The sequence below is a fragment of the Plectropomus leopardus genome, chromosome 6 (assembly GCF_026936395.1).
Source record: "Plectropomus leopardus strain MGB_pleo_1.0 chromosome 6, ASM2693639v1, whole genome shotgun sequence".
Taxonomy (NCBI): Eukaryota; Metazoa; Chordata; class Actinopteri; order Perciformes; family Serranidae; genus Plectropomus; species Plectropomus leopardus.
The window spans coordinates 24,309,160-24,336,632 of NC_142181.1; the positions used below are offsets into that span (position 1 = coordinate 24,309,160).

General features: G+C 41.6%; 1 protein-coding gene across 3 annotated transcripts; it reads left to right on the forward strand.

The window, feature by feature from the left end:
- zbtb16b (zinc finger and BTB domain containing 16b) lies at positions 1-23,626 on the forward strand. 3 transcript variants are annotated; one of them, XM_088079059.1, is made up of 8 exons: positions 1-744; positions 1,860-3,135; positions 6,250-6,347; positions 8,209-8,316; positions 8,657-8,743; positions 17,017-17,187; positions 18,291-18,458; positions 19,761-23,626. In XM_088079059.1, exons 2-8 carry the CDS (start codon positions 1,955-1,957, stop codon positions 19,988-19,990), a joined length of 2,043 nt encoding a protein of 680 aa, XP_087935185.1. In that variant the 5' UTR covers positions 1-744; positions 1,860-1,954; the 3' UTR covers positions 19,991-23,626. The 3 variants fall into 3 exon arrangements, with proteins under 3 accessions (XP_087935185.1, XP_087935184.1, XP_087935183.1); XM_088079058.1 differs by lacking the exon at positions 8,209-8,316 and having other exon boundaries at positions 230-744; positions 19,761-20,022; positions 21,463-23,626; XM_088079057.1 differs by lacking the exon at positions 8,209-8,316 and having other exon boundaries at positions 232-744.
- The last annotated feature ends 3,847 nt before the right edge of the window (positions 23,627-27,473 follow it).

Consider the following 27,473-nt stretch of genomic DNA (forward strand, 5'->3'; position numbering starts at 1 on the left):
CTATAACATTTGTACTTAAAAGAATATATTTGGATGTAGGCCTATCCTCATTGTAATCACCCAGCTTTTTTGTCTACTGGCTGTTTTAGTTATATATAGTCTATTTTAGCAACTGTTTCTGAATATAATAACATTTATTTTTTTGAAATTACATGGAACTAGTTAACCTCTGACACTGGTCAAATGTGGGGGGGGTCAAATTTTAGCCTGACAATATTGGCATTTCATCAGTAAATGTCTTTGTTTTGTCTTGCTATTCTCAATAATAACAATGCATGGTATAACAAGGGCATATGTTTTGTATAAAAATTAAGGGGGGAACATAGGGCGTTTGGGGGTCCTCTGCGAGAGTTAATTTCACTTAATTTCCTGCAATCTGGAAGATTTTTATACACTAATTTGGCCTTTTCTGCATCAATAGTCTTTAAATTTGTCAAAATAAAACTCATCTGCTACTTTCTTTTTTATTAGGGGAGACAAATGCACGTGTTCTAAATATTAAAGATCCCCTCACCCCGAAATACATACTTATTTGTTACAATCAAACATTTCAACACGTGGTTCTCCAGAGGGGTTTATTTTGAAAGGTCCTTTCGGAAGTGTTGTATTTCCCCTGCTGGATTGACCGCGGTGGCTGGCTGATGGTTTGCTTACTTGGAGCAGGACTGAGTTTGGAGCGGGTACTGTGAAATGTGTAACCATGATGTTGCCTGGGTAATCAGCGGAGGACGTTAGGAGACAGAGGTAAGAACAACTGTGACAGCCGACACTTTTATTATTTCTGCTAATAATTGTGTGTCAATCTGCGAACTTCTTTCCAGTCTCACACTAATTTGAACAATTATTTTCTAAATAATCCCAGATTTGTGGCGGGTTGTTATAACATCGCTTCAAATCAGACATGTGTATATCGGCTGCAAGTTTGTCCGCAGCCTGATTTTGGATTTTACAAACTTGATTAAGCTCAGACTGTCTCGCAGACTGTTCGACACATCTCTGGACTAATTTGGGATAAATTGGGGTCTTTTATTTTCGGACAGCGCGCGCTCCCTTAAACACAGTGCCGACAGTAAATAAGCGCGTGGAGAGGGTTAATTTGTCGCAATGTGTTCGGATAATAAAGGTGGATTTGTGCGTCTGCACCTGATGCGCTCTGGTGTTGCGGTTAGTTGAGGATGCAGCCTGTCAGCATCACTCGGGGTGCTACTGAGCGGTCCGACAATAATCATCACACACAGTCTAATCATCACTCACAGTCATTTTAGGATTTTAAATGTGCTGAAAAGAACATGCATCTCTGTCAGGACTGCGCTTCATTTTCACGCTTTCGTCAATTTGATAGTTTTATAACTTATTCAGAGGTTTTTAACAGAGCGGCTTAATTGTCTTTAACACATCTAATCATGAACGTGCGCAGCCTAAATGAACTAATCAGCCCTTGAAGGCGTTTGTTAATAGCGGGCCTACCTGTTGAGGGCACGGATGTGTGTGTGTGAGGAGCTTGATAAATTGAACCGTCACCTCTCAGTATGCAGACGTTATTACAGCGACGTGACCGCTCTCAACGAGACCTCAGACTAATCACCTGCAATAGAAACTGTTGCTTTGTGCTTATCGACCTGTTGTCTGCTTTTGGTGCGTAATTAAAATAAATAAACATGTTGGGTGCATGAAATAAACCCCCCTGAAGAGATCAAGAGGGGGGTTTATTTCACAGAATTTTTAAAATTTATATTATTTAAAAATAATTTTATTGATCAGTCAAGGATGAGTGTACTCTGGAGTATAATTAACTGCCTTTTATATCACATTGTGAGCCAGACAGACAGTAATGATGCTCTGCGCTTCCCTTCCACCAGACCCACAACCAGCTGACGGCAACTGAAGCAGGCAGGGCAGCCACACCTCATGCGTGGGCTCCGCAAAGGTCCGAGTGGATACGGGTCAGACAAACATGGGTGTGCTCCAGCTCCACAACCCCACTCACCCCACATCTCTCCTGCAGCGGGCCAATCAGATGCGTCTGACCGGCACCTTGTGTGATGTTATTATCACAGTGGATGGCCAGGAGTTCCCGGCGCACCGCACCGTCCTGGCCTGCACCAGCAAAATGTTTGAGATCCTGTTCCACCGCAGCAGCTTACGCTACGCCCTGGACTTCCTTTCCCCCAAGACCTTCCAGCAGATCCTGGAGTACGCCTACACCGCCTCGCTGCAGGCCACAGCTGAGGACCTGGATGACCTGCTGTACGCCGCTGAGATCCTAGAGATAGAGTACCTGGAGGAGCAGTGCCTGAAGGTGCTAGAGACCATCCAGGCGGAGGAGACGGAGGAGGTGGCGGTGAGGAATCACAGCTCTGGAGACCACGGTGACCACAGTCGGGCTCGGCACTGGAGGCACATGTTGATGTCCAAGAAGCATTCCATACAGGACGGACCCAACCGCATCACTCCCACCGCTCTGCACCACCTGGCGCTGTACCACATGACGGAGGGAAGCTCTCCCGGCCCAGAGCCCCAGGCAGCTCCTGAAATGAGCCCCAAGCTGGACACAGAGGTTGACATGGAGAGTTCCCAGCAGCCTCAGCGCCACAGTGCAGAGTTTTTATCCCAGGCCTCATCCCTGACCTCTGGCAGAAGTATAAAATCAGAGAGCATGCAGGTGGACGACACCGATGGCTGCGAGGGCAGGTCCTCCAGCACCGGAGAGGGAAGCTGCATGTCAGACAAGCCCAGAGACGAGGGCCCGGGGACGCCCCTGAGAGGCAGCGTGATCACAAGCGCCCGAGAGCTGCACACAAGCCCAGAAGATGGAGGACAAGTGGTGGGGAACTCTCTTGACTGTGTCCCTGGGATCTCTGACAAACATCTGTCCTCCATATATTCTGTGCCCTCCAACCACACGGGGGAGGGGATGCTGCCAGTGTCTGTTTCTGTGGCCCCGTCTCTGGGCGTACCGCTGGACCCGAGAGCCTACAGCGGCCTGCTGCACCAGGGCTTGCTGCACAGGGAACTCCTGAGCAGGCTGGGCCAGTTTGCGGCGGGGATGAGGCACGAGGGCCAGGTTCAAGGCCAGCAGTGTTGTGGCGAGTGTGGGCTTCAGCTGCACAGCAGGCAGGCCATGGAGCAGCACAGGTAACACGCACAAAACAGCCATCAGAACTAAAAAGAGAAAAGAAAAGAGAACGGTAACACATATATTAATTGAGTTTTTTTTTTTCAAGTTTGATTAACACAACTGCTTGGAAATCAAGCTGAGAGAACTTAATTCATTCATCATTGTGTTAGTGATTGAAGTAATTATTTTAAGTTGCTTAACAATTCTCTTTTATCAGTGTACATTTTTTACTTTCCTGCAGCAATACACTATATTTTTTTTAATCTATGTCTGCATCCTAAATAATGGAAAATTAATCCAAATGAAAATTTGCATCCATTTGTGATCCAAAATCTAATAATCACTTGTTAAACTGAAAAGAAAGAGTGCACAGTTTTAGTCTCTTTTTCATAACACAGCTACACTCACCGCTTGACATTTTTACTGACATACATGTGTTGCGTCTGATAAAAGATGTGCAGGTGCTTGTGTTTCTTGTGCCGTATGATGAATATGAGCTAAGTAGTTGATTATGCTGTTTGGGAAAAAAAGCACCCGCCACTTGTAACTTAAATTGAACTGTTTCTTTTCCTCAGTATTTTGTTCCCCCTCTGTCATGTTAAAATACTCTGAGAGTTAAAAGCTGGAAGGAGCAACAGCAAATATGTTAATTTATTCTCAGGGACACCTGCACTCATGTCTTAACAGTGAGATGTCTCGGGAAGTTGTGAATTGGGTCTTTGTAAGGGATTTGATATAAAGAGGCCTTGGTGTCGCATAAAGCTGTTATTTACAAAGCTTTATTTTCTAAATTCTGTTTGATTATTTGTGCAGAAGCGTGCCTCACACAACAGGCTGTCTCCCAGGCTATTTGATATGCATTCCTTTGCATCAGTAGAGAGGAGCCTCTCAGCAGGGACCAGGCTGGACGCTTCAACTAGATGATGGATAACTTCTGCTTCACGACCCACTCTGTTGTTTTTTTTTGTTCATTCCTCCTTTATTTACCAGCTTGTCAGCTTAGATCTCGTCATTGTACGCAAAAAGTTACCGACTAGCTCAGTGACAACTCTCATTAACTTGATTGCAGATGTTTATAATTGTGCGTGCTTGGCAGTGTTTGACTCATCACTAATCATTAGAAACAAGACAATCTGGGAGCCAAAAGTCCTAATACGCAGCTAAGTCATGATTAGGATCACAGCCTCTCCCTCTCTGCGCCCGTGGCTGACATTTCAGCCTCGTGCCACTCCAGAGTTGTGTCGAAACCGCCCGGTGAAACAGAGCATCCTGTGGGATATTTAGTGATACGTGTTGCTTACTCATGGAGACAGGCGGATGTCCGCAGGTTGGAGGAGTTGCGTTGGTGGCACTGCTTAAGGATGTAATGAAGTTTCTGTAGGTCTCTAACCAGGTCACTGAGCATACACCTGGGCTGCAGACTGACATTTTGTAGTTTTGTTGTAAAAAAAAGTTTCTCCGGCACAGTTTCAACTTGAAAAACTACAGAAATTGAAAAAGGTTTGAGTCTGAACTTTTTGCTAAGGTAGTCTTTAAAAAATCAAAGGAGCAAAAAATAAAGAAATTTCGTTAAAAATTTAAAATATGCAGTATTTTTTAAAGGTGATGCCTTCAGCAAAATGAAAACTAAATAATTTGTAGGCAATTTTAAATTCTACTTAAACCTCTGCTAACACAACTAATTATAGGGGGTATTTTAGGGCTGGGCAACATATCTATTGTAATATTGATATTGTAATATGAGACTAGTTTTGTCTTCGATTTTGGATATCATTATATTGCAAGTGCTGTCTTGCTGTATTACAGTAAAGTACTGTGATTTTCTGAAATGTTCAGACTGTTCTATTATTAGTCTTTACCCACTTAGTAATTATGTCCACATTATAGATGATTATTTAGCAGAAACCTCACAGAGTGAATATTTTGTGAAAGTGACAATTGCCAAACCTACGATACTGTCAATATACACAATATTGATATTGAGGTATTTGGTGAGAAATAATATAATATTTGATTTCGCCATATCACCTTGCTTATAGGTATTTTGCATGTATAAACACAACTTGCGTTTTCCGTCATTTTGAATTAATAAACTTAAAATCAATTATTGTCAGGGCATTTACACCATAAAATGATTGGTGCATAAATATTTACCAAAATGCAAGAATACAAGAGTTTGACACCCAGAGTTTTCCAAAATCCTTTATGTTTTCTCCCTAATGTTGAACAAAACCTGCGCCCTTGATCATTACCTTAAACCCATGACCACCAAGACACTCTGAATTTTTACTTTATATTATATCATTACTTGTGAAGAGAATAAAGGCCATATATACATCATGGTTACATGGTTGACAGCTCAGACTGCCGGGCCATCAGGACAGCCAAAATAAAAGTGTCACATGAAAGTGAATTATCATTTTTCATTCAAATCTTAAAACTTAGAGCTAAAAGCCACAAAACAGTCAGTGCTCCTGAGCATGTGGCTCCAAAATTATTATTTTTTCCATAATATGTTAATATCATGTGTGTTGAGTGTGAGTGTGTTTAATGGTGGAGTCTTTTGAGGCTGTTAGCAGGGTGATGTAAGGATAACAGTACAGATGCCTTGCATGCTTGGATGTGTGTGATATGATATGATAGGTTTTGCTGCTGGCAGAGCTTCAGCGAATCATCGTCTTTTCTCGTTTTCATTGCAGTTACAGGAGAAGTGTGTGTGTGTCTGTGCATGTGATGCTGGGGTGTGAGTTTGCGTGCATGCACTTAGTGTGTGTGTGTGTTCTTGTGTGCATGCCCAGTGTCTTGCAGTGCTGGCGGGTGGAGGCACGCGTATGTCTGCACTCTGAAATTAGCCAGATATCCTATTGTCTGTGTTCTTTTAGCATTCATGCGTTGTGATTCACAACTCCAAGGGCCTCTTACACTAATGATGTTGCATTCAGCGAGGGATTCTTGCCGGAATTAAAACATGCTTCTCTTGTTACAAGGACAATGATGCTTCTGGGTTTGGGAGACCTTACAGAGAAAAAAAATGAGGCGCAGAACCGAGATACTTTTATTATCACAAGTGCGTTCTCGTTTCTGTTCTTGTCTCTGTTAACACGCTCGCATTTGTGTTTGTCTTTCCACAGGAGGCTGCATAACGAGGAGAAAGGCCACGGCTGTGAATACTGTGGCAAACACTTCCAGGACAGCATGCGGCTGAGGATGCACATGCTGTCTCACACAGGTACTTAGTAACTCTCACACTCATCTCAGAGTATTCATTGCTTATGAAGCCTCTGGATAGTGCGGCCTTTCAAATGCACCTGTTCATACAACAACCCCCCCCCCCCCTACCAGTTAGTGCTGCTCCGAATACTTGGATCATGCTTTCTTTTCCATGCTTAGGTCTATGTACCTCTCCCTCCCTCTCCTCTCCGCCGCTCTCTAGTCTCTCTCTCCGTTTGAATCGTTTCTGTGTTTTTTCGGAGACTCTGGCAGCTCGCCAGCTCTGCCCCTTCTGAGTGATGACATCATCAGCTGCCGGCAGGCCTGGGTGTTCTGCCAGTGTTCCGAAGCGTGTGTGATGGCTCGCTCGCAGATGTGTGTCCAGGAACACACTGTACCCAAATGCAGACTTAATCAGACCTGACTGCTCTCCCAGCTACTTTATCCAAAATAGAGAAAGAGGAGCAGTGGGAGGGGATGGGGGGTGAGGAGAGGGGGGGATCAGGGACTAAAAATGAAACTAAAACAGAAACAGAAACCTCAGTTGGAATATGTGTATAGACAAGACGAGGTCCCTGTCCTCTCTGCCTGCCGCTCTCTGAGGATTGCTGGGGAATGACATACTGCTGACAGATGAGAGGAAACTGCTTCTTTAACTTTACCTGAGTTGTCCCTTTATACCCTCTGCATAACCCTAAACACGCATATTGTCTTGCATTACTCGTAGACCTTCGACAGCATGCTTTGATTTTCAATTCACAGTGACATCCACAACAGCAGCACCTTTAACCTAATTTGAATTTTTGCATAAACTCTCCCCATCCCGATGTGTCAACCCATAATACTACAAAAAAAAAAGAGATGTGGATCTCATTTCTTTGTCACTGTGTATTTCGGTATAGCAGCCTTAGATCCCGCTGGTTGCTAAGGAGCGAGTGCTCCACTGCTCTAATGGGCTGATTTGGTATTCAGCTCGATGCTGGCTCTTATTTTGGTATGCCAGACAAAGTGTTTTGATGGAGGACGATTGCAGCCGCGTCTGGAGACAGTTTGATGGTTTATGGATGAGAGCACACTCCGTGCCTTTGACTGCACAAGACAATGCACTATGTTCTCTTCTTCCCTTATCACACAATCTCACACAACACAACACACCACACTGGACAGCGTCACACAACATCAGGATCTACAACGCTGTTCTAGTGTTACTCCTATATAAGACTACTCTCCACCAAGTTTTATTTTTCGCTCCGTGTAACAAAACGCACCATTCCAAAACAGTAACCAGTTTGTTTTCAAAAACTGTTGTTTTTAGAAATGAACAGATTGGGGCTTTTTTGTTATTTGTGTGCAGCACTGGGAACAGTGGCACAGTGTCTGTGCATAGAGGCATCGTAAGAGTTGAAAGAGGACCACATTTAGGCTGTAGCGCTCAGAGTTCCCAAAGCTTGTGGGTGTTTTAATGAGTCATTTTAACTTCATTTAAAGCCAGCTGAGCAGAAAATAGATCAGTGAATGAGCCCTGGGCCAGTATGGATCTGCAACCGATTTACATCTCTGTGAGAGCCAACCCACATCCAAACAGCTGTGTGTGCGTGTGTGAGAATGTGTGTGTGTGTGTGTGTGTGTGTCTGTGTGTGTGTCTGTGTGTGTCTGTGTGTGTGGTGCGCGCACATATCTGTCCTATGTGTCTGTCTGTGCAGGTGTGAGGTGAGTGCAGAACAAGGACTGAACATTTCTGCAAGCAGTATGCATACTTGTCTCTTTCATGTCTTCATCAGAATAGACAAGGGCATTCCAAAGGTGAACTGGGAACTGTAGTTACAGTGCATGCGATGGGATTTGGGGTGTTGACTCTGAAGTGTTTTTTTTTGATAAAGGGATGTGCCGCAGGCGGGAAGCGTCTGCTGTAGAGAGAACACCCAGTCCTTCTGTGGCCTCTCAGGCAGACAGTCTGCTCACTGTTCAGAGACTGATAACAGGGCACGGTAAATAAAACTCTTCAGCTCGGCTCTTTTTTGTCAAGAAGAAGGGCCGTTGCACCCTGTCTGGTGCCTTTGTTTGTCCTGAGTTGTGTTTTTATGGCGCTTTCCTCTGCTCCATTGTACTCTGCACATTTGCTTCCTTGTGTTAACACCTGAAAAGCACAAGTGTGAGACAAGTGAGGCTCTTTGGTGACTTTTCAAATAGGGCGTCTTTGTTCGTCTCTTGTGGCTTTTTCTACAGTCGTCTTTAAATGCCGAATTAACTGACTTTACAATTACAAGCTTATGTTTGTGTTTACTGTTCGATCAAGAAACCTTATAATAAATTTGATTTTATCTACAGCTCCTGCAGAAGCGCTGGTGTGTGATCAGTGTGGAGCAACATTCTCCTCAGAGGATGCTCTGGAAGCCCATAGGCAAACACACACAGGTACTTTACAAACACATGTGCATGCATTAACACTCCCTACATACACACACACACACCCACACACACACGCATTATGTTTAACCTGGACAGCGTGGATTGAGCTGTCGAGTAAGCCGTGACTACGGCACTTGTGATCGTGGGTCTAAACTTGCCTGTCATGCTGGCTGGGTTAAACTGTTCCTGTCATGATGCTCCATAATTTATCAACATGGAGGTGGGAGGCCCTCTCACATATCACCCACTAATATCTCTTGGCATCCAAACCCACTGCATGCCACTTTGCCACAGCCACGGCTTCACAGCGCCAGCATTACAGTTTCACAGACATACTATCCGCACCTCCTGCCGGAGACTGCCTGTGGAATTATTTACCTTAAACTCACACAGCCAACTACAAGATGTTCTGTTTTCCAATCATCTCACATTAAGAAAATGTATTACAACCTTTTCTTGTCTTGTGAATATTTTTTTTCTTTAAAGTGGTGTTTTTGACTGATTGATTACACAAACCTGGACAGTGACTTGTGATTTGCAATCTGGACTCTTGGAGTCTGGAACAACCTGCCTGAGAAGTTGTATTTATCAACTGTATTCTGTATTATTAGTAAAAAGCAAGCAAACTTAACATATATGACACTTTAATAAAAAAAATAAATAAATACTTCAAAAAGTGCCTTACACGAGGAGGAAAAGTGAAACAAGAAGATAAGAGAATATATAACACAAGTAAAATTAAGTGCATAATCTATTAAATAGAAACTATAAAGTCAAGAAAAGGGCAGAGAAAACAAAATGGTTTCAAGAAAATTCATAATTGTATTACTATTTTCAATGTAATTATCACTCCTGGTGCCACTATAATATTGAAGTAAATGTATTAATTGTCAGTAACAACCTTATTGATGGTTATTTAGTTATTAGTTAATACTTCATCAATTTTAGTTTGATTACATTACAATAAGTGAAATTTGTTGTGCAGCCACATAAAACATCACAGGACTCCATAAAAACTTGGTATTTCAGCTGCATAGCCATGGCTTTGCAGGATGTCTCAGTGCATGCTTTGGCAAGGCTTTTGGCCGCCTCAGCATTCTGAGTGCACACTCATACTTTAAATGATAACCTCTGTTCACCTTTGTAAGAATGCAGAACAAATATCCTGAATTATTTTTGTTTGATGAAAATGAGAAGTTGGACTTTGTGGTGAAGAGTGAGCTAGTTTTATTTGAAAGCTTGGAAAATTAGGCAAACAAGCCTTAATAATACACACAGACAATATGAGATCAGTTTGTTTGATGCATGTCAAGCATGAAGGCAAACAGAATATATTAGTGTAACATATATTTAGTCTTACACGTATTTACATGGAAATTGATGGTCTGGCTTGTAAGACATTTTGCTGCTGTTTTTCTGTGTAAAGCTATGATGGTGATTCTAAGAATCTATCAGCAGTCAGGTTACCATCAGGCAGATGGTTTAGTGTGCCAACCCTCCGAACCAGCCGGGCTTGCAGATTATCTGTGCCTACCAGTACTGCACTATTAAACAAACTGAACAAAAATAACCTCTTTTTGTGAGGATGCTGCATCCCATGATATGTAGAGCACTTAGTGATATGTGTGAATAGGTCTTTAGTGGTGGTGAGGTGCTCTGTTGTTAATATTTGTTTTTTTCTGGTGTAATTATTACAGTTGTCTTTTTATTTATCTTATAATTACTGTATGATACACATAACACAAAATCTCTGTTTGAAGTCACAGTTGTGCTTGAGGCCTTATGCAGGTTTCGGTTTGGAGTTAAGGCAAATTTTAAGCTGATAAAGATTTTTTAGGATAAAAGTTTGCTAGCTTATCTAGAAAAGGAAGAGACAACCCAATATGAGCCGATGAGAATGTACATCAGGCAAACTACACTTTTGAAGCACCACCCCCAGGTGAAATACTGCACCAATATTTGAGGGAGTTCCTAAACATGCAGACTTTAAACTAAGATACCTAAAACATAACAATGAAATATGTAAAACAAATGCTAAATCTGACCACACAAGCTATCAGGCAATGTATCAGTAAAAAGCTATAAATGTATTTATTTAAACAGATATGTCAGCTGAGAACTAATTTTCATAAACTGTGACAGCCTGGTCAAGAAGCAGCAAAAAAAAGCAAGTGGACACAAAACATTAAAACCAAGATGCAGCTGGTGCAATAAAAATAATAAATACATGTACGTGTTGCAGTTGCCAGGTTCTGTGCCTCTCAGCATTTTTTGGTTGGTGTATGTTCTCTGCCAACACGGCTTGTTTTGTATTTTTAACTCTTTAATTAATCAGGAAACCTTCCTTGAATTGTTTAACCTGATTAGAAAATATGAGTACATAACACCTCAATGACTCACAATATAATTTATTTTAAAGTAGAGCAAGTCATTTTTAAAGCAAGAAAAGCCAAATGTGCTTCTGCCAGCCTCTTTAATGTCAGTATTTGCAGGTTATCTGTGTAGTAAAATAAATATCTTTTGAAATTCTGGTGGGTATTTTTTCATTGTTGTCCAACATTTATAGACCAGATTGATTAAATTAAAAATAATTAATAAAAAGAGAAAATAATGGTTAGTTGCAGCCCTAGTTTAGAGGACAAAAAACTATGTTTCAGTTTTTCCACAATAATAATTAGCATCAACTAAAATGAGCACTCAACTTGCACTATGAGCCCACAACTTGGCAAATTGTAAGGTATTGATAACTGGTATATAGTCAGTAATAAGATCATTATGGATGACCTATAAAGTCTTTATAAGTGTGCCTCATAGTGAAGTGGCACATTACTCTCGATTATTATCCCATTAGCTTGAAGTGAGAAAGACTTAACAACACTTGTTTGACTCAAAACTCTCCAACTGTGAAAAGAAGTGATATTGTTGTCAGGCGATCCATATGCCCAACAGTGTCTGAATCCACACCTTTTCTGCTACTGTCAGAGAAAGGTGATAACCCTCTCAGGAGCATTGGCATGTAACTGTAACTCCAGGTGGCACACACAGTATGAATACTTAATGGATGTGGACATGGAGGGGTGTTAACGATGCCCAAAAGTTTCTACCCTCATCTCCCCAAGTTGTAAACATCCAGAGCTCGGTTTCAGCTTGGCAGAGTATCCAGAGCAGGGTACGAGAGGGCATTACTCTCTCGGTTTGTCATGATCTCAGCTCGGTCTGCTGTGACGCATGGCACTTTTTTCTTAGTTATTGTGACTCTTACAGGTAATTTTATCAGTCGTGTTGAGGATATGCCCCATGAAAATCTACATTTAGGAAATATAACCTGTATTTGTCCTAAAAACACGATTCTTTAGTGGCGATTGTGCCGCCTCTGCCTTAATTTGCCATGTGGCATAACTAGTGAGCCAAATGAGTTTCCTCTTAGCAGATTAACACTTGTCAGACCTCAGCAGCTGCTACACTGCTGTCCACCTCCTCTGGAAGGGAAATAATACTACTTTTGGGAGACCTTGCTCGGAAAGCAATTTGGCAACACTTGCTACAGTGAGAGTCTCTTAAGCTATTTTGATATGTCAGAGGTGAATGGCCGTGGGTTGCTGAAGTTAGAGATCAAAGAGGGGGTGGGGGGTTTTGGGGCGGGGTGGACTGTGGGAAGGGAAGGGGTAGGGGGCATGTGAGGACTTCCTGAGGGCAAGAGGATTGCTGCTGGTGTTGGATGCCAGGACTGAGAGGAAAACAACATCATGTGCTGCTGTTTACTCCTCACCACAGCACTGTCATAGTCTCCTCTGACCTACTTGTCAGTGCCCAAAATAAAAGAATGGATCTGTCTCCGAATTGCTCTCACAACAAAGGGGTTTGTTTCATCAGAGCAAGTCGAGGGCTCTGGGGCACCGAGCTCTCAATTTTGGAAAACCCAAGACTGTAGCTTATCTACAGCACGCACAGAAATCGACTGTATATGCTGGGAGCCCTGCTGGCTGACCATTTTGCCACCTTGGCTTCAAGGCAAAGGCCATAAGAGTGCTGCCTTTGTGTACTCACAGCAGCTGCACTGTTTCCACACATTACAGGCTGCTTCATCAAGTGAATAATATTACCTTCTGTCCGAGCTCTAATTAAACAGTCCTGTAGTTCATTCAGATACAGCCGGGGCTTCATAATGCAGACCTTTTAGCTCGCCTAATTGTGTGTCCGTCATCATACTGCTCCCTCCTGTTAATACCCAGCTGTAATTCATACAAGCCTTTAACTGAATTGAACTCTGCTCTGTTTGGCCATTCTGCCCCGAGTATTTATTTGCACCCACTGTCATGATACGAAAAGCCCGGGATGCCATGTCATTTAAGTTAAATATAGAGGAAATATTGTGAACGTTCTAGGAATCAAGGCGAATGAAGCGGCGTGTGACCTCAATGAACCGATCCATGGAATGGTGGTTAAACACGAGCAACGTATCTCTTGTTGCATTAATTATTAAGTCGGTTGTTCCTCACTCGGGTAGATTAGCAGTCTGCTGATGAGCGCCCGGGGTTGTTTAAGGTACTGTAGCGTTTGTGCATGTGCTTCTCAGGCTGCCACGGGGAGCTGTCTGCATGAACGCGTACAGTAACATGTCACGTGAGGTCAGGCACATAATGTAGCCTGCCTGTAGCCTGGCTGTGTATGTTTAACTGGATGATATCACTGAGCCAGCAGACAGCGATCACGCTGTATATACACTGAGAAGAGCCTGAGGACAGAGTTTTTGATGGACATGGTCAGCCATGATGTAATATTGTAAATTGTGAGTCTGTGTGAAATTCTTTGCCCTTTTGATGGCAGCAGGAGATTTGTTTAGCTTTGACTTGGCTGTCATTCAAACAAACAAACTCAATAGATCAAATTTTGCAAGCATTTATTAAAGGATTGGAGCTCAAATTGAGTGTTTTGTGTCCATATATTTTGGCAAATCAGTCAGTTTAATTGGTGGTCTGCATACACTGAAGTTAAGATTACCACTGAAGAAATTATACAGATTTGCGGTCGTCACTGAATACAATCTCTTGTTCAATTTGCAGTGGGTTTACTCCCAGATTCTCAGGGTGGGAACACTTTTGTTTGCTGCTTGAAAAGAAACAGGCTGCGCTTATTTGTGAATGAAGGGATTAGCTTGAACACTTCACCCCAACAAGGACCATGATCCTATCTGGTTGCCTAGACACATGGTTTTGTTTCTTAGGCAGCGTGAGAGCGTGGCTGGCTCCCACCTCGGCTTGGACTGAATAAGTGGCAGATGTATGGAGGCAGACCATGTTAAATCACATGAGCGTACACATGGTCTTAGTGGAGATATGCTGAAATAGCATGGCAACCTCAAACCATCCTGAATTACTAACCTTATTGTGCATTAGACAAGCAGCTCAGTGATATAACGCACACAGTAAATGTTTATATTTTCTGCCTCATAGCAGATTTGCTTGAAAGTAAATCATTATTCCCACTGTTGAGGCTTCCTCCCACTAAACACAATGCCCAGTCAGCTATCCAGCCTTTGAGGGAATACCATTGATTACATGGTGTTTACCCCATTGAGGGCCAAGGGTCAGGGGTCATCCTGTGCCTTAAAACCAAAATCCAGAGCCCATTGTCTGGTTAAGGGTGAGAAAGCAGGGGGCAATGACAGCCAACTTTAGGGCTTATTCTCTCATAAAGAAGCTCCTCTGCACTTATTACCAAAGCTTACTGGAAAACTCTACAACTGCAAATCCTTTTTCTTTGAAAAGTTAACAGAGCGCAGCGAGGCGAAATGCCACCACTAACGCATACAAACACTTCCTCTGCCTCCGAAAGGTTTTTGTTTACACTTCAAGATATTATTTGTTATTTTTATTTTCAGCGTCGCTCGCGCAGAATCAAACCGAAAGCGACTGCTGAGCTGTTGTCACCGCGTGTCAGCCCGAGATCAAGAGTGAGATTTCTGTGACAGATTATTTGTCACATTTCTTTACTCAAGTTTCAGTATTGTTGGTGACAGAGGGATCAGGATATACATCTGTGAGAGTCTGCGAGTGTGTCAGGGAGTAACGGTTTAACCTCCACAAAGAAACTGGGATGTTAAAACTTTCAGAGCAGGCGGAACAAAGCTTGCACAGCTGCACTGAAACACGCATTTACAATATACGATAGTTAATAAAGACAGAGTGGAGACAGGGTGATTAAAGTAGCTTTGAAGTACCTACAAGGTGGTTAAAATGTTATTCAGCTGGTTGAGGGCTCTGCTCTGCTCTGCCTGCAGCGAAGGTATCCTGGACACATTGGAACAGAAAGCACTCCCCCTGCTGGCGGCAAGAAATACTGCAAAAGAAACTGGTTAAAGTGGATCAAGGCTCCACATCACAGGTCACACAGAGACTGCATTTTGCCGCTTTTTAAATGCCTTCAGCCTTTTCTACATAGATCATTATCCGGACTCCTGTGCTGTATAGTGAATTGGCATTAGTTAGGTATGACTCAGGCCAACAGTGAAGCTGGTTAGACAGTGAAAGGATTTCCTGTTTGGTCAGCGGATAAGGGGAGAGAGGAGGGCGCAGAGGCGTTGAGAATGGAGGGTCTTTTGTCTTCAACGAAAATATTGTGATCCGTGGGTTAGAAAGGGCCTTGGTCATTAGGCAACAGCATAAAGACAGGGATTGTAGGAGTTGCGTGAGGAGCCTATGACTAATGGGCTTGGTCAATGAGGGCCTGAACCTCATTGTGTGCCCTTTGTGCAAAAGTCCACAGGCTAAAGCCCCTGAACAGGTGCAGTTCATTCCACTGGATCGCCTCCCTGCAGGATTGTTAAGATCAGGGAATGTCTTTCATCCTGTCTTCTTTCTGTTAATGATTACAAATGATCAGTTCTATTAGTGGTGGGGTTTTTTTGGGGGGTGGGGTTGATTTCAAAACTAGGTTCAAAAAGAAGAATTTCAAAGAGGAGTCTTTGCGCTTCTGTGCCAAATTATACTTATCCGTGAAATGTGAAGTCGAAAAAAGCGTCTTGCTTTGTTTGAGCAAATTGTGATACGTGGATTAGCAAACAATACACGGTGAATGTTTCTGATTTATCCCAGAAAATGTGAATTTGCTTGATTTGTTTCCTTTTCTTTCTACTTTGAACAGGCTTGCCTGTTAACTTGATTGAACCTAAAGCAAGTGTCTGACACTCTTCCCTCTTAGTATGAGTGTGCTGTATCCCTTTCCCTGCGTTAATTCCAATTTAATTGCCAGTTGCCTCAAGGCACTTCAATAACAGTAACAAATGATTTGATTTAGTGGACCTCATCAGACTGCATTTTAAATGCGACACAGCAACCCCACTTGAATTCCAATGAAGTGCTGGCACAGTCCTCTGTTTACTAATGATCCTCCGCTGGAGATGTCTGATTGAATCTGAGTCAGGAGCAATGGGACCTGCTCGCATTGTAAATGATCTGCAACCTGAGCAGACAGAGAAATAAGGACCTCATAATCTCACATTAAAGCCTCACTCTCCAGGACATGCACATTATGTCCAATGCAGCTGATTAACCAGTCCCTCAGTCTTACCGCATATATGAATTTGCATCGGTGTGAGTGCCAGAACGGATTTGAGTGCTGGCGTACACAGCCTGTAGATCAAGTGTTGACTGTATGACAGCCAATGGATCTTCTTCACATAGCCATTTTGACTTGAGCTACCCTGCCAGCGACTCCCTATCTGTATTCCTCTCCACACTCTGTGCAACAGGAAAGCAGCCCCAAAGAGATGCCAGGTCACACACAGGATTAAACTGGATTGTGTTTTTTCCTGCAGTCCTGCCTTTAATGGCTTGATATCACTACTTAACATTCTGCACAGAGCGCATAGTGTAGGCATCATTTAGGGTGGAGCTACTATCAGCCGCTCTTTGAGCACAGAGACAGAGGACTTCACAGGCTGGAGCTGACTCCTGATGGGGAATGAAGAGAATAATTACACATCTAACACACCAGGAAGGAGCCATTGATTGTGTGATTGGCATGCTGTGCATTGTGTGGGAAATTCTTAAAGAAAACAATGACTTTCATGGTTTAAAATAGAACGTATAAAGACTCGCAGTTGAAAGTGCCTCTGGGCTTTTAGGGGAGTTAGTTTAGGTAGAGGCACTTGCTCTTTGAAAGAAGCTTTTCCCTCTGAGGACTCACACAAAGTTGAAGTGACCCAGTTTCCCCACTTAAGGCCCTGTCTGTGTATGGTACTGAAATAACTGTGTGTCTGTGTCTTGTGCGTTCTCCAGGGACTGACATGGCGGTGTTCTGTCTGCTGTGTGCAAAGCGCTTCCAGACCCAGAAGGCCCTGCAGCAGCACATGGAGGTCCACGCAGGCATGCACAGCTACATCTGTAGCCACTGTGAGCGCCCCTTTCCCAGCCACACTACCCTCAAAAGACACTTGCGCTCGCACACGGGTAAGAGACAGATCGTTTGCACCATCATCGCGGTCTGTAGTGTTATCTCCTGCGGTGAAACACAAGCATGTGGTGTCAAACGCATGCATATGTTGAAAAAGAGACAAAGGCGGATGTATTTATTTTTGTATTTGGGTTAATTTCCTTAGGTTACTGGCTTTAAGGTTTTACTCAATTTGCATGCATCCTCTCCCACCCTCCTTTTCACTTCTCTATAAGATGACTCACCTCTCTGATGACAGCACTGTACCGTTATGGCCGGTGCATATTTTGGGCAATTTCATCCTGTTTATATTTTGGGTTCTTAGACAGCCTTTGGGCTTCTGCAATTCACGGCTGTCAGTTCTAGTGTGGTTCACCCAAAATGATAGAGGAAACCCAAATATATATTGAAGGAAAAGCAAATGGAAATGACTTGTCTGTGTGTTCTACCGAGGGTGAGTCTTAGTGCCGCAGGAGACGGAGAGATATTTACTGAAAAGATGTCCCCCTTTCTTCTTTTACCTTAAATAACACTCCCAGCTGTCAGGATGGCTTGATGTCTAGACAGGAGAAATACATAATTGATGTGAAGAGACAGAAGTGAAGGGAGATTTGGCCATGGCAGCGTATCTTGTTTGTATGCCATTCTGCTTGGAAGTAACATTTTGTAAATGTCATCTGCTCCACAGTGGGGTGGGGGATTGGGGAGAATCGGCCTGTAATGAGGAGAGCAATGTATCCTCTGACTTGGCTGTTGCTGTGGACACTGAGATAATGAGGCACATAGGTCATTGGAGATGAGTCAAACCCTCAGCCTAGGAGAGAAATAGATTAACTACAGTATAGAGAACAGAGCAGTACATGCCTGGAGGACTTTTATTAGCTATTAGCAGACAGCCAAGAGGAGTGTCCTCGTGTCATAACATTAGCAACGTCTGAAAGCACATTATTTCCCTGCTTGATATGCATGTGCAGCGAGGACTCTGTGACTATTTGACCTACGCAGCTACATATGCAGCCGTAGCATGTCGTGCCAAGGATAAAGTTAGCCTTTAATGCTTCTCACGGTTATGGGCTGTGTTGGTGTTGTGGCCGCTGTTGTGACATGACTGTGCTTTCAGGCGATCACCCGTTTGAGTGTGAATTCTGCGGGAGCTGTTTCAGAGACGACGGCACGCTGAGGGGCCATAAACGCATCCACACAGGAGAGAAGCCTTATGAGTGCAACGGCTGTGGGAAGAGGTTCAGCCTCAAACACCAGCTAGAAACACACTACCGTGTACACACAGGTGAGAGTTCAGAGACCAAAACACACTCAGACATACAAGAGAGTTGGGCCTTCAAGGTATTTTAGTGAAGCTAATCACTCTGTGACTATATATATATGTGTGTGTGTGTGTGTGTGTGTGTGTGTGTGTGTATGTATGTATGTATGTATATGTAAATCCAGTAGAAACCAAAGCCAAACCGAAGACCAACAAGGAATTATATTTAGTAGTGTTGTTTATATATTTCTTTATTATTATTATAATTATTAATAAATTTTTAAAGTGAAAAGTTATATTTAGAATTCTATTGAAATTGGGACTAAAACAGTAAATCCCCACCAATAAATGCTGGTTTAGAATCTTTTAAAGCTATTTAATCAGAATTCTACGACGTGAATGAATTTTTTATCTCAGACTAATAGGAAACATCAAATTTTTTGTTTTTCAAATAATTTACCAAAGGCCCTTTCTAACAAACATCACAGAGATGTGGATAGCAGGACCAAAAATACTCAAAATTTGTTTCCGGCCAGCATGCTCAGAGCAGAGGATTCAAATTCAGCTTGCTGGCTGTCATTGTTTCCAGATAACATCAGGAAGTGCAAATTAAGCAAAAAATTAGCTATTTGAGTCTGTGCATTTTGGGTAAAAAGTTTTTCAAACTTGGCACAACGAGACTTGAGGCAGTGGAATCCCACATGCAGAGCAAGAAACACAAAATTGCCAAGAAACGCATACTTCCCAGTTCTTTTCTGCCCCTGTCTTCGCAAAGAGACAAAAAAAAGTTTCATTATGCTTCACTAAACATTGTAGTAAAATTGTAATGTAAAGTAATTGGTGTCTGTTTATGCTTTTATTTACTTTTTTATTTTGGTGCTCGTAAAATTAGTATCAAATTTCATTCCAAGTGGAAAAAACTGAAATTAAAGTTTAAAAAACTTTTAAAGCTAACTTACCCTAAACTGTAGGATTCCTGTAATTACTTTATATAGAAAATGCTATCAAACCATTGAATTATATCATAAAAATGTGCAATAGGTCTACGTTTTATTTCACATTACATTTTACTGACAGCTACCTGACTCCCTGCTGAGGTCAGAAAGAAACCTCTATTGTATTTGTGCTGGATGATGCCGTCCGGCCAATATCTCATTGGCAAACTGATATGGGTCTAATCCTAGAACACAGACACACACCACGCACACACACCACACAATTCCACCTCAAGTACAGTGGACTGAAATAGAGGTGAGTCCCGTTTCACCTGGCAGGCCCTCTCGCTCAGGGGCTACAAGGTTAATGCTGAATTGTTGAATTTTTCAGGTGAGAAGCCATTCGAGTGTAAGCTGTGTCACCAACGGTCCAGAGACTACTCGGCTATGATCAAGCACCTGCGCACTCACAACGGAGCGTCTCCGTACCAGTGCACCATCTGCCAGGACTTCTGCCCGAGCCTGGCCGCCATGCAGAAGCACATGAAGGGCCACAAACCGGAAGATGTGCCGGCGGACTGGAGGATAGAAAAGACTTATCTGTATGTCTGTTACGTCTGAGCAGGACTTGGACCCCACGCACACACTGTCAGGTGAAAACCTCGTAACTCCAGTGTTGCTGTTTTTTCATGCTGAAAGATTACATGTCTCTATATGGGTTAAAAAAAAAAAACAGTCATACTCTTTTTGGATAAACAGAAAAAAGCATCGTAGGAAGTTGTCATTCTGGGAGATACAAGGTTTTTACCTGACAACAAGACATGCAAGCACGAATACAAATTTGTGTACACACTAGGGCTGCAACTCAATTTTATTATCAATTAGATTATTTTTACTACTAAGAGATAAACTCTTTAGCCTGAAAAATGTCCAAAAAGTTGTTAATAACAACTAATAGTCCAGTCTGAAGAGATACAGTTTACAATAATATGAAACAGAGAAAAGCAGCAAATTCTCACATTTGAGAAGCAAGAAACATCAATATTTAAAATTTTCACCCCAAAAACAGCTAAAGCCCTATTCACACTGGACTAGTATTACCTAGGACCCCATGTGATAAATACATGTTTTTATGCGGCGCATTTACACAAATTAAGATAAGCAAAGTTTGTATTTTACTCAAGTTTACTGATATTTTTCCCTGGATACGATGCACACAGTCATTTGTAGCTCCACACCACACAGCACAGAAACATTACATAGCACCACTTTTGGTTATGTACAGTGTTAACCTGCTTTTTTTATTTTTATTTTTTTTTATAGGTAATTTAAACAAACCAAACTGATTTGGCCAAACATTGGCCACATTTACATGCACACTAATATTCCACTATTATTTAAGAATATGACAATATTCTGAACTTGATACGGGTCATGTAAACAGCATATTCTGTTTGGATATTCTGAATTAGGTCTTTTTTCCGATGTAGCATTTTCAAATGAAGACATGTGGGATATGCAGAGATTATTCAGGTTTTGGGAGCATTCTTTGGACATGTCGATGGTACATTTATACACACAGCCCTCTTGCCTGTTTACATTCAACCAGTTCTCCAACAGCTTTCATGGCTGTGGGGTAGAGATGCATGCCCAAAAGAAAAGCCCACACCTATGTTTAAACATTATGAAAGACTTGGATATCAGCAGGTTTTCGAATGTGCAAATATTGCAACACTGACCCTTTCAAGAAGGTGGTTAAAGGACTGAAAGAGGGAAGCTGTGTTTGCAAAACTCTATTTAAATGCAAAGAAGCAAAATGACAGGCGGTTTCACTTTACCATAGTTTGACATGATGAACAAGGTTTCAGGACACAATAATCTGAGTATGCATGGTTTCATGTGAATGGCAATTTTATTAAAATATTAATTTTCATTAGCACTGTAAACAACTTAGTAGGAGTATTGTGTTTTTAGGAATAAGGGCAAATGCCAGAACATTTTGTGCATGTGAATTTAGTGTCACGTCATCCATTTTATTATTTTTTGAGATTTGACTAATCTGATGGATTTAAGCTTGCTTTGTCTTTGAACAGATCTCCATGCTGTGTAATGAGACGAGCCTCCTGCACCCCGAATGCTTTCATTTATAATTTCCAACGCAGCCTGCGTAATTTTCGACCAAGAAACGAGGTGCGTAGAGAACCTTAATACAACACCTATGTTTGGTGAAATTGGTGGGTAACTTGGGTAAACGGTGGAATTTTTATTTGAAAAATTACAGACTTGGCAGATTTGCACAGATCACAAACTACTAATTTATTACAGACTACTAGAGGCCCCCAGGTAATATTAGTTCCATGCAAATAGGGCTTTAGATTCAAAATAGTTGACAATGAGTTTCTTGGCGACTTATTGTTTCAGCCCTAGTGCAGACAAACACACACAGACACACTCTCTCCCTCACACATGCAGTTTTTGAATAACTGTATCTCTAATGGAAGCACTGTGGTTCAAATCAAAGCCACAATGGCTGACACTGCTGACCTGTATATGTAGTTGGAGCTTTTTGATTGATTGATTGATTGATTGATGGCTAAACCTTCAGGCAACCTGAGTCATCGTCTATGATTGTGCAGTAGATGTTGAAAATAATTCCACGAAGGCTTGATTGGCTGAACTTTGCAAAACTTTCTCTCCCCTAAATTCCTGTGACTTCTCAGTTTTATTTTCTGCTGTTGGATTTTATTTTGGAGTTGTTTATTTTCTGCATGTTTTACTTGAATGGCTGCCACGTTTTGACCTCATGAGCTTGATCTCTTTAATTGCCTTGTCTTTCTTGCAGTGGGTGTTATTGTTTCGAGGTAGCTGGCTTACAATTTGAGTTCCTCTCGCAATGTAATAGGTTTTTGCTATTTATATGTTGTTTATTTGTTACCAAATATGTGCTGGTTTTCATCACACAGTCGGTGTCTCTCGGGATGATTTCTAGTAGAGCGAGCTCTACCTCTCCTCACTTTTAAACCTACTGCAAATTATTCATTCATCAGTAGTTTTAATTTTTTTTAACAAAAACATCACAGTTTAAATGGACAAGCAGTGTGTAAAAAACAGCCTCGACATGGCTTTTGTGTGTAGTTTTTTATCATTAACTATATATAGATGTCTTATAAAATCACAGAATCAGAATTTTCTAGGAGAAAATTGAAGAAAATATGACAAGAAGTCGCTGTTTTGTTTTTTGGGTTTGTTCTTTTTTTAAAATAAAAAGAAAATTCTGACATTGAATCACTATGAGCAGGTTATTGTCAGTTGTAGTGTAGCTGTAATGTACACTGTCATGGTATGTTATTCCCTTATGTGAGCCTAACACAGGCCTTATAGATTTAAACATGTTGTATTTTTGTATTACAGTAATTTGCTATCTGTTTACATTTGGTATGATTTGAGAAACATCTTAATGTGTGTTTTATAAGTCTCTGATATGATTAAGATCCCTCCCTTGTGCCTCTTTTATAAGTAGAGCATTGATGTGCTTGAGTACATGGGTCTGTGCTATTGGTAATTGTTTCTGGGTGTTTGTTTATTGTTACTTAATTAAAGATAGACTGCCATGTAGATCCACTTTGTCTGAACATTGCAACTGGAAGCAACATACTGTGATAGTGGCTGATACTCTGAGACAAGCGTATACTTTTTACATCACAATTGCTCGGAACTTACATCAAATTGTTCCCTTCAAAGTGACAATGGACTGAGATCTTTGTATGAAAACAGTGTAGATAGCAAATCTTGGCGTCTGTGGGCATTACCAATGCCTTCTTAAGTAGCCAACAACACTCAGTGCCATGAAAACACACATTCACTGTATCTATTCTACATGAACATGCACTATAAATGGATTTCCTTGGTGGACCAAAAGAAACAGAGCACTTTTGTTTGAAAAGGTTTTTTTCTTTGATCTTTCTATGTTGTGATAATGCAGATGTCCTTTCATTTGATGTGTCCTAGAAGGATGTGATTAGCATTGTTTAGATTATGTCAATGTCTGTCTACCTCAGGGCCAGATCAAAGCTCGACCTGGTATCCAATCAGGGTTGTTCTTCTTGCCATGTGTGCAGTAAAATCCCTCTTCATTACAGCTTTGTAACACAGTGTGTGAAAGTGTTTTCTCAGTGTGGATTCAGGCACAACTCTGTATGCGTCAGTGTTCGGTGGCATGGTTAAAAAAAAGAATAAAACAATTTACTATTTTATGCATCTTGTGTCATTTGCCTGCTGTCTTTCTGCTGTCTGTATTCAGCAGGGCACTCTGTATGGCAGTGACTCCCAACCTTTTTTTTTCTGTCATGTTCCAAAAGTCTATGAATCAGTTTTAACTTTGAAATTATTTACCACATTTTTTTAAATTAAAATTGATGCTGATCGAGTGTAATATGTCGCCACAAAAAAGGTAGTAAAGTCATGGCATAATACGTCAAAAAAATGTCATGGTACAATATGTTGAAACTTTTTGTTTTTTAAATATTATAGTATGACTTTTTGACGCGATTTTGAACAACGTGCTGTATTATGACATTTTTTTTACGATTTTGGACTCCATGCGATCATATGACTTTTTACACAATTTTGGACAACATGCTATAATATGACGTTTTGACGCGATCTTGGATGACATGCAGCACATTAAAATTTTTGTGTGATTTTAAATAAGACACTGTACTATTACATTTTTAGGAAATGTTTGACAACATACTTTAGTTTGACTTTTTTATATTATTGTGGATGGTATGCATTAGCATGACTTTTTATGCTCTTTCCAACTATTTCCAATGGCAAGTAACAGTAAAAAAAGTCTTACTATAGCGTGTTGTTCAAAATCATGTCAAAAAGTCATACTATAGCATGTCTTCCAAAATTTGCATAAGAAAGTCAAACTAAAGCATATCTTTCAAAATTGCATCAAAACGTCATAGTATACCATATTGTCCAAGATTGCACCAAAAAGTCATACTACAGCATGTTGTCAAAAATCTTCCAAAAAAGTCGTACTATAGCATGTCGTCAACAATCTCGTCAAAACGTCGTACTACAGCATGTCATCCAAAATTGCGAGAAAAGTCATACTATAGCATGCAGGGCCGGCTCTTGGCATAGGCGATATAGGTGGTCGCCTAGGGCGCCATCTGCTGGAGGGGCGCCGCCAGTCCCCCTTGTCCTTGAGAGAAAATAATAATAAAATAATAATTTTCTATGCCCACTGGCGCCCTCACTTAGTGTTTTCTGTCTAGAAAAAAAAATATATTAACATTACAAGTAAATAAACAGTGACATGTTTCTAAACTATGTTTGAGCATGTTATTGGGTGCGGAGGTGCGGGTTAGGGTTAGGGCGCCTATGGCACCAAATTGGGTAGAGCCGGCCCTGACAGCATGTCGTCCAGAATAAGACAAAAAAGTGATACTACAGCATGCCCTCAAAAATCTCCCAAAAAAGTCATACTATTGCATGTTGTCCAAAACCGTGTAAAAAAGTCATACTATAGTTTGTGGTCCAAAATCACGTAAAAAAGTCATACTATAGCATATTGTTCAAAATCATAAAGAAAAAAGTCATACTATAGCATGTCATCCAAAATGGCATAAAAAAAGCTTAATATAGCATGTCAGCCAAAATCACACAAAACAAGTTGTAGCATATCGTCCAACATCACATAAAAAAGTCATACTGTAGTATATTGTCCAAAATCATGAAAAAAAAATTATACTACAGCATTCTGTCAAAAATCTCGTGAAAAAGTCAAACTATAGCAGTTCATCCAAAGCATGTTGTCCAAAATTGCGTAAAATAAGTCATACTACAGATGCTAAAACACCCATGTTGTCTGAAATCGTGCAAAAAAGTTTACTGGAGTGTAGGAAGTGATAAAGTTTACTTTGTTCCTTTGCTTCCAGTCTGTGATGCAGACAGATATGGAAAACTACAGTCATTGCATTAAAAAAAAGAACTGCTGAAGATGTGGAATGATTATATTGCAACAGTTTTTGCCATTTGACCATTGACCATTGACCGGCCTGGAAAGTGGCCGCCACTAAAATTAATATGCAGGAAAAACTGTCATAATATGACAGCTGAAAACAATATAGTAAAGCATGTCGAGACAGGTCATAGTACAGAATGTCGAAAAAACATCATAATGTATAATTTCGATAAAAATGACCAAAAAGGCCATACTATTGTGAAGAATTTTAAAATATGACACGTCCCAAAAAATCACAGCACTAAGACGGCACTGGTCAAAGTTGTTAATGACCTCAGATCAAATATGGACATTAAAGGTTTTCTATATTGGTCCTACTTGACTTGAGTGCTGCCTTTGATACTGTGGACTGTTTCATCATTCTTTTAGATAGACTAAAATTTGATTGGCATCTCTGGTACTGTTTTTAACTGGTTTACATCTTACCTCATTGATAGACAATTTTATGTTACTATAGAAGAGCATTCATCAAGAAGCTATAAAATAGATTACGGAGTTCCTCAAGGCTCAATTTTAGGTCAGACACTTTTTAACATTTACATTTAGAAGTGGTAACGTGTCAACGTCATCAGGAGGCATGGCATACACTTCCGTAGTAATGCTCATGATACACAGTTGTACTTTGCCATGTCTCCTGATGACTCAGGGCCAGTTGATGCCCTTTTAACTGTATTTTAGAAATCAAGTCATGTATGTCAGTAAACTTCCTTCAGCTCAATACTATAGTGTGGTGAAAAATGTCAAAATATGACATGTTCCAAAAACAGCTGTAAACAGCATAAAATAACATGCCATAGCATAGAACTTTGCAAAAACAGCCCAAATGCAATAATAAAGTATGTCTAAAATGACAGAAAATGCCATACTATAGTATGGCAAAAAATGTTAAAATATAACATGTCCAAAAAAACAGCTCAAAGCTACATAAAATAGCATGAAGACACACCATAGCATAGAATGTTGAAAAAATGGCCAAAAACGCTGTAATATAACATGTCAAAAAAACAGACTCAAAACACCTTACTATAGCATGGCGAAAAATGTCAAAATATGATATGTCCCAAAAACAGCTGAAAACAGTATATAATAGTCTGCTGAGACGAGCATAGAACATTGCAAAAACAGCTGAAAATTCAATAATATATATATAATATATATATATTTTGGGCAGTTTTTGGAACATTCGAGCCATGATGTGTCTCAGCACGCTATTTTATGCTGTTTTCAGCTGTTTTTGGGACTTGCCGTATTTTGACATTTTTTGCCATACTATAGTATGGCACCCCTCCCTGAGCTACCACCTTATCGTGGTGGAGGGGTTTGCATGTCCCAGTGATCCTAGGAGCTCAGTTGGCGGGGGCTTTATGCCCCTGGTAGGGTCACCCATGGCAAACAGGTCCTAGGGGAGGGACCAGACAAAGTGTAGCTCACCAGACCCCTTATGATGAAACACATAAATGGTCAAAAGTTTCCCTCGCCCGGATGCGGGTCACCAGCCCCACCCCCAGGCCCGCCCCAGGGCCAGGCCTGGGGGTGGGGCTCGATGGCGAGCGCCTGGTGGCCGGGCCTTTACCCATGGGGCCCGGTCGGGCACAGCCCAAAGAGGCAAAGTGGGACCTCCTTCACCCATAGGAGGGGCCAAAGGGGTCAGGGTGTGATGGCGGGGACCTTGGCGGTCCGATCCTCTGCTGCAGGAAGCTAGCTCTATGGACGTGGAATGTCACCTCTCTGGTGGGGAAGGAGCCTGAGATGATGCGTGAGGTTGAGAAGTTCCAACTCAATATAGTCGGCCTCACCTTGACACATAGCATGGGCTCCGGAACCAGTCTTCTCGAGAGGGGTTGGACCCTCTTCCACTCTGGAGTTGCAACTGGTGAGAGGCGCCTGGTGGATGAGAGGGTAGCCTCCCTCTGCCTTCGGGTGGGGGGACGGATCCTGACAGCTGTTTGTACCTATGGTCCAAACAACAGCTCCGAGTATCCACCCTTTTTGTAGTCCTTGGAGGGGGTGCTGGAGAGTGCTCCTTCTGGGGATTCCCTCATTCTACTTGGGGACTTCAACGCTCAC

Excerpts from the sequence above, each read along its gene's own strand:
- zbtb16b (XM_088079059.1), top strand. The coding sequence starts at position 1,955 with ATGGGTGTGCTCCAGCTCCACAACCCCACTCACCCCACATCTCTCCTG. Across the intron at positions 6,348-8,208 it reads GCACATGCTGTCTCACACAG|GGATGTGCCGCAGGCGGGAA; the intron begins GTACTTAGTAAC and ends TTTTTGATAAAG. Across the intron at positions 17,188-18,290 it reads ACACTTGCGCTCGCACACGG|GCGATCACCCGTTTGAGTGT; the intron begins GTAAGAGACAGA and ends CTGTGCTTTCAG.